Source organism: Halyomorpha halys, unplaced genomic scaffold (genome assembly GCF_000696795.3).
Source record: "Halyomorpha halys isolate HHAL.00 unplaced genomic scaffold, Hhal_1.1 Scaffold2473.1, whole genome shotgun sequence".
Taxonomy (NCBI): domain Eukaryota; kingdom Metazoa; phylum Arthropoda; class Insecta; order Hemiptera; family Pentatomidae; genus Halyomorpha; species Halyomorpha halys.
The window spans coordinates 100,680-111,604 of NW_027104807.1; the positions used below are offsets into that span (position 1 = coordinate 100,680).

The 10,925-nt window shown below is 32.8% G+C and overlaps 1 protein-coding gene across 1 annotated transcript in view; it reads left to right on the forward strand.

Moving 5' to 3' along the window:
- Nucleotides 1–5,452: 5,452 nt before the first annotated feature.
- Nucleotides 5,453–10,925, forward strand: part of Dus3 (Dihydrouridine synthase 3) — a 12,583-nt gene continuing 7,110 nt past the window's right edge. Inside the window, exons 1-5 of the mRNA XM_014437339.2 lie at nucleotides 5,453–5,584; nucleotides 5,705–5,829; nucleotides 6,444–6,660; nucleotides 8,567–8,684; nucleotides 9,189–9,335. Of these exons, the coding sequence (XP_014292825.1) occupies nucleotides 5,547–5,584; nucleotides 5,705–5,829; nucleotides 6,444–6,660; nucleotides 8,567–8,684; nucleotides 9,189–9,335 (645 nt within the window). The 5' untranslated portion in view covers nucleotides 5,453–5,546. The remainder of the gene's footprint in view (nucleotides 5,585–5,704; nucleotides 5,830–6,443; nucleotides 6,661–8,566; nucleotides 8,685–9,188; nucleotides 9,336–10,925) is intronic.

Sequence of the window (10,925 nt, forward strand, 5' to 3'; positions counted from 1 at the left end):
ACTTTTATTTATTTTGTGTTTTCTAAAGGAAACACAACTATAGAAAATAACAAAAATGTATTTCAACATATTTTATATTAAATAATCTCCATGTCTGCTTAATACTAAGTCCTCAGTCTCTTAGATCAACTTTAATTTCTTAATACCTACACCAACAATGATGAGCCGTTGAAAGAACACTGTTTGATATTATTTTTAAAAAAATAATAGTAATTTTCAATTTATCGTTAAAAAAAAAGTTATTTAAATGCAAGAGGCTATTTAAAAACCTAACGTTTATTTATAAAATACTTAAGGTAACAACGAATTTGAAAAAATAACTACTTATTTTAAAACAGCTTTTCAGTAATAATCGGTTAATCGAATAGTTGGTTACTTGGGCTCATTATAGATGGAGCCCCATGTATATGAACCTTATCATTGACCTGCATTGATAACAGTGCAGCTTGAGGAGAAATGGTTATAAATTCAGTTAATTCGAAGCAGGATGTGTAGTTAACTAAAGTTTTTGTAATAAAAGTTACATAATCTATAAACGTAAGTTAGCTGATGTAATTTTGTTTTATTATTCCTTCATCCAGTTGTGAAATCAAAATCTTTTTCCTGGTTTGTTCTTATGATTATTTTTTTTGTCTAATTATTAATTAAATGATCAAGTTATATGATTCAGATAGTTTGAGTTGTATGTGTTTTTATTAATGTATTCTCATTAAATATTAATATAAATAAACATGTAATGGTTAAGTTTTTGGATACTAAATAAAAAAGTACCTAGGAATTAGTGTTTTTTTTTTATTAATTTCTAATCATCCAAACTTAAGTTAACTAAAAGATTCAATTTTTCTTACCAATGAAGATACTGCCCTTGCTTCTGTAATGGTAGGTTTCAAATCTGCTATTGGAAATAATTGACTTGTTGTGTAGTAACTTCATTATGGTCTAAAACTAAATTATTCATGAACTAATAGCTTTGTTTTTAAGTGATAATAAATTGGATGCCCGATCATAATTTGAAAATATAAGTTATTATCATACTTCAAGCAATATACAAATATAAAGTGGTTTTGTCTGGCATTTATTGAATTTATCATTTTCATAGCCTCGTGGTAAAATCTACAAACACTAGTTATTTGAAAATACCTCTTCGTCCCGCATTAGTTATAATGTTTATTATTATTTAGGAAATATTCAGTTAGGGATGTATAGAATTTTCTTTTTATATTATTCCTTATTATCTAATATAAGGAATTCTAAGGGGAATAATGGTTATCATAAGTTGGTATGGTATGGTTCATGGTGGTAAATGATTTATTATTATTGAATTGGTAATTCCAATCCTCCAGACTTCAACTGTGATAACACAAAAGCTGTGAAAAATAATAAGTTCAGTAAATTTTGAAAATTAACAATACATTAAAAAAAAAAAAGTAGGCTATGCAAGCTATCACAGATTGTATTCATTTAGAAGTAAATGCATTTTTGGTTACTATTATAAAAAAAGGGGCCATGCAATTTTTGTTGCACAGTTTTCAATAAAAACCTATCAAGATTGAATACTTAAACTTATTTACTGCAAACGTTTTGGACCTATGCCTCATAAATATTTTGGACAACAAAAAAAGACTCACATCAAACAAAATTAAAATCTTCCGGGGAAAAGCATTCAGTACAATTACAAAAGCTCCTTGATATGTCAACAACATAACTTTACATACCAACTGTATGGAGGTACTAAGTGCCCTGAGTCAAGAGCTTATTTCAGAACAGACACAAAGGCTAAACCCAACATTCCAGAATATAACAACTGTTGATGAGCACATTCAGACCAACAACAAGCGATTCCATGACAAATTAACAAGACTTACTAACACTCTTATAAATGCCCTGGCCACAACAATCATGCCTGATGACGTCCGTAGAAGACTGAAGAGGAGCTTGATGAAGGAGTTTCTTGTCTAATAACTAGATTTTATATTATATCTTTAGGAGTGCCACTCTCCTTCATGCCTCTCATAGCATTCTTATAAGTAGTGTATTGTATTCACAAATTGCCATTTTAAGTGGAATGTATGAATAAAGTTATGACATTAAAAAAACAAAGTCTATTCCTGGGAATGTCATTTGGTAGAAGTAAATATGGAAGAAAGTTTCCTTTTATTCTCCAATTGCATATATAGGGTCAAGTTTTGTCTGTTAGTGACCTAAGTTATGAGAAGGAGCTTTTGTCAAATTATGAAAAAATATCACAATCTCATGTTTATCTTAAAGCTAGTTTGATTATAGTTGTTCTGATTTATGGAAAATTGGACTGCTCTTTCTAATAACAAAATTATGGCTTCTGAGGAGAGAGATAAAAAGTTTATTTTATCTATGTTATATATACATAATAGGTTTCTATTATACACAGAATTCTAATCAGTCTTATTAGATAAAATATAAATAGTATCATAAATATTTAACAAAGTTTTAGCAGTTTTTACCTTAATTTTTATGCCACTCCTCCCATTATGACTATATATGAAAATCCCTATACATTGTTTGTGTTATTAATTAACCAACAGTTACTTTATTTATTAAAACAACGGATACTTTTTTAAAACAGCTGCCCAGTAGAGGAATAGCTCATCTGATGAACCTCTAGAACTCCTGCCTCAAGTTGAGGTATGGAAACTAGTTATCCTCTTCCTGCTTCTGAAACTCATAATGACTGGATCCCAACCTACTGACTACAGATCAATAAACTTGTTTCCGCACCTGGACAAGGTTTTTGAGAAAATTATTCTTAATTAAATCAAAACCTACTGCTCACGGGTAGAGCTAATCCCACTGGAGCAGACTGGTTTCCAGGCCGGCCTCTGCCTGGATCACCATCTGGCAAAACTGCAGGCATAAGTAAGCAAGAAGACAATGAAGAACGAGGTAACAGCGATGATCTCAATAGCCTGCAAGGAAGCGTTTGATTCAGTGTCCCATAGTTTGCTATGTAGAACACTACAAAACAACGAATTCCCAAAACAGCTATACACTCTATTAAGATCATTCCTGCAGCACCACTCATTAAGGCGAAGTGCGAAGTGCTACCAGGAGAGGTCCCACTCACCTGTGGAGTACCCCAGGGATCTGTGCTACCCCCTGTACTTTTCTCAGTATATACGGCTGAAACTGTTGGAGCCAAGCTTATAAGGGTACTGCAGCGGCTTATGCCGACGATGTAACCATCTATAGTTGTTCGTTATAACGTTAACTCCACGCATGCACTACAACAGGTCGTAAAAGTTTGTGAAGAGATCATTCAATGGCTGGATTATCTCAATATCTTCGTAAATTCAGCAAAGATGGATGCGTGGTGTTCGCATTCCAAGCAAAAGAGAGAGCAAAACTGCTAAGAACGTCTAAGTAGCAAACTCAATAATCATCCATGGCCATAGTTTATTTGGGTATAAAGCTGGGACTTCTAAAGTTTTGTGCCAATCTACATCAGAAAACGAAAAAGGTCAGTAGGAAATCCTACCGCCTACACCATCCTCTAACATTATCGGCCCTTTCCCTCCAGTTAAAACTTCAGATCTACAATAGCATACTCCGTCCAGCGATCCTGTACGGTGCCCCTTTATTCATCCACTTCACCCAGTGCCATCTACAAAACTTGTGAACTACAAAAATGCTGCCGAAGATCGTACGGATTCCAGCATGGAAGAAAGAAAAACCGCCGCTTCTTCACAAATTACTGGATATCTCAACGGTCCCAGACTTTATCTCGAGGAAACTTTTTAAAGTACTGTACTCCTTGAAACATCAACCTAACCCTCAATTCCAGACATTGCAACCAGCCCCTCCCCCACCAGTGCGATGGAAACAGGCTGTATTATAGTCACTTTAGCAGCAGTAATTTGTATATATTGTAAATTTAGGCCTAGTTTTTAAGTTTATGAACTCATAATAGTGGTATTTTTAAATTGTGGTTCATAAGGTAAACCTCTGTTTATTGGACCCTCACTTAGTAATGATGATTTTATTCGTTTGATTATATGGTCTTATCCTTTAAAGTTTTTACATGTGTTATCTTCCCATAACAGTCCTTCAATATCAATAATTATAATTAAGGCTTGTCCATGAACTCTTTCATATGTTGAGGAGGTTCTGTATAATAGGTCTAAGAATCATTTAAACAGGTGAGGCATTCTTTTTTAGCGGGCTTCTATGACGCGTGTTCACAGATAAGGTAGCTGGATAGGAGATGAAGTGGTAATATGAGTCTTAAGTTATCTAATTCTGTATGGTTATAAAGAGTTGAAAAGTCTTACAAGTACTCAGTGAAGATTCTGATGGATAGAATGAAGGTATAGGATAGTTGAGATAACTCAGTTCGTACCTAAAATAGTGGAGAATATACTAATATATGTGACCTAATACTATGTTCAGGAAGTGCCATTATCCTGGCACTAAGGGGTAATAATACTGTTAAGAGTGCAAAGGCCAGTAAGAGGAACAGCCTGTAACAAATTAGTTTACTGTGTATCAGTATATTATTTTAATTGTGTTTATTTTTTGAAATAATTAATTTACAATAATATTTTACAAAGTTTATGAAATTATTAAATGGGTAACCAAGTGCTGAGAATTCAAGGTGTATTATAGTGACGGTCGTTCCACTTCAGGCTCCTAGTCTCTAGAAAAATTGGATCGGCTCTAGAGAGAGCAAGGAATAATCGAGTTCGAATTCTGTAGAAATCGGATTTTGGAGACTGAAAATATATATGAGAAGATAGTTGACAATGGATAATATATATGAGAAGATAGTTGACAATGGATAATATATATGAGAAGATAGTTGACAATGGATAATATATATGAGAAGATAGTTGACAGTGGATAATATATATGAGAAGATAGTTGACAATGGATAATATATATGAGAAGATGGTTGGGGGTGCGGTCAGAAATATATATGATTGCTAGACTTCAGTCATGCTCTGCTGAGGAGGCCCCTCACCCTTAAAATAGCTCCTTTTTAGAATGGATAGCTCAAGACATTAAACATAATAGGTAACCTTAAAATACCAAAGGTAGTAAAAGGTAAGACACAACACAAATTACTTTATCTTTTTTCACAGTAATGCACTACTAATTTACTTTTATTTCTGTTTTAGAGGATTCGGAAAAAAAGAGAAAATGCTCTGCTGCCGCTTTGTTGGAAGCTTAGAAATAAAATACAATTAACTACTGACGTAAATGATGAGTCGCAGCCATGGGAACGGGCAATGTATCTTCCATAAGATTTAAACTGGAGAAGGCTGGTGTTATGGTCTTGGTAAGAAACACACTACAAGATAAATTGTACTGCTTCAGAGTGTTAGCACTACAGGCCGACTAAGTCGTTTTCAGCATCTGAATTACTAAAGTAAGTAATATTTCACAAGTTTTCAAGTCCTGGTTAATAACCTCTTAGGACTAACTGCTCGTTTCTGATCTACGACTGTTTCATGTCAAGAGTAGCTTTTTTCTGGGCATGTGCCATCTTTCACAAGGTTTGAGTAAATTAAATTATGGAAGCTGAAGAAGGAGTTGCTCAAATTAAACCTGAGTAATTTGTTAAATCATTTTATGCATTATATGAAAATTGACAATGAATAATTTTGACACCTTAATAATAGCATTAATCATAAATCCCATTATAATAATTTTTAATTGCCTATTTTTGTAGGTACATTATTACTAATCATGAGCGGTCTCTGTGTTATACCTGTATATCTGAAAATGATAAAAGAAAACTCGATGAAGAGGAAGTTGAAGAACAAGAAGTACCTCATAAGAAAAAAAAGCTGACAGGTGCGTTTATAAATTACAATGAATTTTGAAACTGCTGGACTTCAATATTTACATTAAGCCTCGAGTCCTTCAATTCCCAAATGATCTTAGATGCAATTAAATTTCAAATAAATTTATAGGTACTAGTTCACAACTGTTAAATGATCTTAGATGTAATTGGAATTTCAAACAAAGTTATGAAGTTAAGTTTTCAAATGAAAGTTATGAAGTTAGTATTAGTTCACAACTGTTACCGAGTGTGTAAGGTGGTTTTGAGCTTGGTTATACATGAAGAGCAAATAAGGGACCACTGTTGTCAGTTCTAAAGTAGACTCTTAAAAGTGATCTATATTTATGCAGTTTATACTTCACCTCAGTTGAAAAGGCTTTGTTGGGGAATTATTTATTTCGAGTGATTGAATGGAAGTCAAAGTCTGTCATTTAAATAAAGCAGTAATAATCCTTGTAGATCATACCTTATAGATAATCTGTGATGTGTGTTGAGTTTAGACCATCTATGTCGAAACTAAATATTGTCTATCCTCCAAATTAATTTACCGGAATATTATTATAGTAATATTATGTGTCCTATTGCTCTAGTGATGAAATAACATAAATATTTTGTATTGTTACAGGTCAGAACAAAGCACGTAATGTTTTTCGGCCTTCTAAAGATAATTTTTGCCATGCTGTGGCTGCCTCAGTTGACGAGTCTCAAGAGAAATGTGAGAACGATAACTGCAAGTTTTCTCATGACCGGAAGTCATATTTTGAGAATAAGCCTCCTGATATTGGAGACACATGTTATCTTTATTCAGTTCAAGGATTATGTTCGAGAGGTGTAACTTGTAGGTATGTAACGGTTTTAAAATTTCATTCTAGACTTATGTGTTTCTTATTTTATTGTTTCTTGTTCTAAATTCCTAAGGCTGGATGCACATTGAGATTCAGCCCAGAAAGCACAAGAGATCGGTGCACTGCATCTCTGTGGGCTATTATATAAAACTGTGCTGCCGTTTGCTGTGGTTCATTAGGTCTCTTCATTTTTGTTTGCCTGAATTATAATATTTTGTTAAGGACTTGATATTATCCTGACTTCCAGTCTTCTGAGTCAAAATAAAAATAAATTTGTATAGACAGCAATGTTCTAAGTTATCATATTTCCTCCAAGTTTATTATCAGTGTTTTCACATATTCACACAATGATTTCTAACTTAGTCTTTACTATATAACTAACTACGATACTAACTCTTTAGTTAGTATAGGGCATTAACTTCTATGAATTTGAACTTTTCATGACGATTAAAGACTCATCATACCTATGCTATATTTTTATTACATGGTTTCTGCTCCATACCTATGGGTGGTGATGCTATATAACCTCAAGCCTTTTTCAATTAATGGTATATTTACCGCAAAAAGAATTCTTCAAAAAGAATCTGACTGATATTTCATGAAAGTAGCATATTCAAATAAACTCTTCAGCTTTATGTAATGGTCTAGATTATTAAACTTGCAATGTTGATTGACTTACAAAAGAAAAACGTGAATAATTTAAATTTTCCTAGAGGCAATTAATTTCATATCTGTTTATGTCTTAGTACCTGCTGGGAGGAAATAAAGGAAGCGCTTGGAACCAATAAGAATGGCTTTAGTTTTCCATTATTTAATCTCAAATTGTTGCTGAACACCCATATGTTAATGCTTCTTGTATTTTTTGGATGCCCTCTAGGATCTCGGAGGGATGGAAGGATAGGTAAATTTGGCGATCGTCAGCAGATAAGTTGTATTGTGTGTGGTTAATGAAATAGGGGAAAAAGGGAGATCGTTGATGTAAATGGAGAAAAAGGTTGGTGAAAATGGGGTGTTCCCTGGGAACACCTCATGTCAGAAGAGGAGAGAAAAAAGGAGATTTGTTCAGAATGATGACTGTTTGGGAACGATGGGACTAGAAGGGGGAAACAACTTTAGGATACTATTTGATATACTAAGGTTTTGAAGTTTAGTGAAGAGGATCTTTTAGTTAACTGAGTCAAAGGCTTTCCAAAAATCAAAAATAACTATTATCGAAATTTGCTGATTGTCTGACAGATTGGATTGGAAGTCTTGGAAGATTGTGTGGAGTGTCTAGAGCAAAAACCGGATTGGAGAGGATTAAGGAGAAAATTATTAAGTTGAGAGTGAACTAATCTTTCAAGTGGCTTGGACAAATTATAAAGAATAGATATTGACCAGAAGTCAGAAACTGAAGAAGGGGAAGGACTTTGTTCAATGGTCAGACCAGGACTTTCTTCTAGGCTCAATTATATTACATTACATTTCCTCTCTTACTTTAAAGTTTGCTTGACAGTTGTATTAGATATTATATGAATATTAGCATGAAAGCTAACTGCCACAATTAGACAACATGATAGTGAACTTTCATGACTTGAAACCTTAAAAGACTAACCTTACATATTTAAACTAAAACTTATCTTCCTATTTGTTATTTTTCTATGATAACTGTTATTTTTGTTTAGTAATCATTAGTTTTTAGCATTCATTGACCAAAATTGAACAGTTTGATTCAATATTCACCATTATTGGTCTTCCTTACAATTGTGATATTACTTCATGATGGATATCGGACAAGTGCAAATGGGGCCATTACCTTTTAAGCTGTTTTTCTAATTTTGTAGTGTGTACTGTATTCAATTAACATAATACAATTTCAAGTTTGGTTAAAAAAGTTTCTTTACATATTTTATTTTTTTTTTAGATTTGGAAAGGAACATTTGACTGAAAATGGTGTAAATATTGTAAATAAAGAGCTCCATGAAAAATGGCTTCAAAACAGTAACAAGACTGCAACTTCTACAACTTCTTTTACCAAAGAGGTAATACAAAAATTTATATTCATTTATCACTTTTTGAATATTTTAGATAAGATATTTTTATTTTAAACTTCTCATTGATTTATATTTTAAGGTGCAATTACTGTCTCCCAAAAAATGAAACTAGCTGATTATTTTCTCGTTACTAATGATTATTGAATCCTAGTATATTTGTTAAATTTTTTTGTCCAACATCATCATCTACTTTTCCCTTGTTAGCTTTGTTGTTCAGATTTCAGAAAATCTGGTCCAATTTCATCATAAAAATAACATAACTTCCCTCTCTTCCCCACCCTTGATGGTTTTTAAGCATTAATCAAAATTAAATTAACAATTTTTTATCTGTTTTCCAAATTAACATGGTGCTGAAATACTACCTTAGTTACTTTTATTTAAAAATTTGTGTTGAATTGATATTTAGTTTTGTTTTGATTAAATAGATTGTACCAATTTAAATTTAATGTACTTTAATCGTTTTTTAAAATCATTTTTGTTATATTGTTTTAGACACAAAACCTTCTTCGGAAGAAGAAATACGACTTTTCACGGAGTGAAGAAGCAATAAAAGAAATAAACAAATTAAAAGGCAAAGAAACCTCTGGACCAGTCGATGATCTTCATTATGTTAAACTAAGACCTCAAGAAATGAAAAAGGTATTGTATATTACTTATTTATTTTTTTATACAGATAAATTAATCAGATATTTCTCAATAATATAATTTATCTTATATTCCAAGAAGGGGAAGTCTACTATATTCCAAATACCTGGAAAAGTCAATTTGCTACCATAAATCAGAATCATTATTGGTCACATAAGTTTGCATAAAAGTGGTATAAATACAAATATATGTATTTCATAGCTGTTGCGATGTTGTCATTGATTTTACAGGATAAACAATAATTGATGTAGTAAATGTATAAACAATATTGATATAGCCCATTAGGAAATAGTTGATAAATAAAAATATTCTTTGTCTTCTATCACCTCAAAATATTTTAGAAATAGGAAGTTTATTTAAATTGTATTTAACTGTTTAAATGACCTGGAATTTTATATAGAGGTACAAATAATTTTCTGCCGTTCACTCTCAGCCATCTGAGCAACATACCCTCCCCACCTCAATCTACTGAACCTCACAAACTGGACTATTAGTGTCATTATACAATGTAAAATGCTGTTTAAACAGGTCATGAGCCACCAACTGGAACAAGTCATAATTGGAAGGGGCAATGTCTGATGAATACGGCGGTTGGGTAGGACTTCCCAATTAATTGTATCCAACTAGATTTAAACCTGTGCCACAACAAGCAAACAAGGATTATCATATATGGGAATGATTTTGTCGTGTCTGGAGTAGTAATCGTTTTCCTTGAGTGCTTGACTCAATTGTGTTCAGTAGTGATCTCCAGTAATTGTTTCGCTCGGTTTGAGCAGTTCATGATATGACAGTTTTCCCATGAATATTTGCTTGGCTGTAGATGTTGAAGCACGGCCAGGTGGTTTTGTCCTCAATAATTTTTTCTTTGGGTTTTTTTTAGTGAATCTATTTTTCATTACCAATGACTAGACAGTAAAAACAAACCTTTGATATATCTAGTAAGCAGTATTTCTCATGAAAAAATGGCATCTAATGTCTCTTGGCTTCAGTTTATTTGGAACTCTATTCCTTGATTTTGAATTATTCTCAATGACTTTAAATTTTGTTAATTGCTTGTTGATCTTTTCTAATGTAAATGCAAGTTCTTTTTGCATTTGGGACTGCAATAATACTTCCTAATCTGCGTCTTTGTACTTTGTCTGCCACATCCACATGCCTCCTGTTTTTGTCTTCCACATCAAAGTCACTATTTTTAAAATTTTAAAATCACTGACAACTTCTCTCACTTGAAGCAACCTCACCATATGGCAGAAACTTATTTGGATACTCATTAAAAAAAAATAATAAACCTGTAAAAGTTAGGAAATTCCATAAACCAGACTCTCTGTCCAAGTTTTTATGCTACAGGTGATGAACAACTCTGTTCAATGTTATGGAAAGTGTATAGAAGTCTTTAGTATGCTTTAGTGATTTAATGAATTGTTGCTGAAAGATATTAGTTGGCCTGTATGATTGTAGGTCCGGGTGCAGAACTGCACTGTTGTAGAGTACCCCTCCAGTAGTAGAGTACGCACCCCTCCAGTAGTAGAGTACGCACCCCTCCAGTAGTAGAGTACGCACCCCTCCAGTAGTAGAGTACGCACC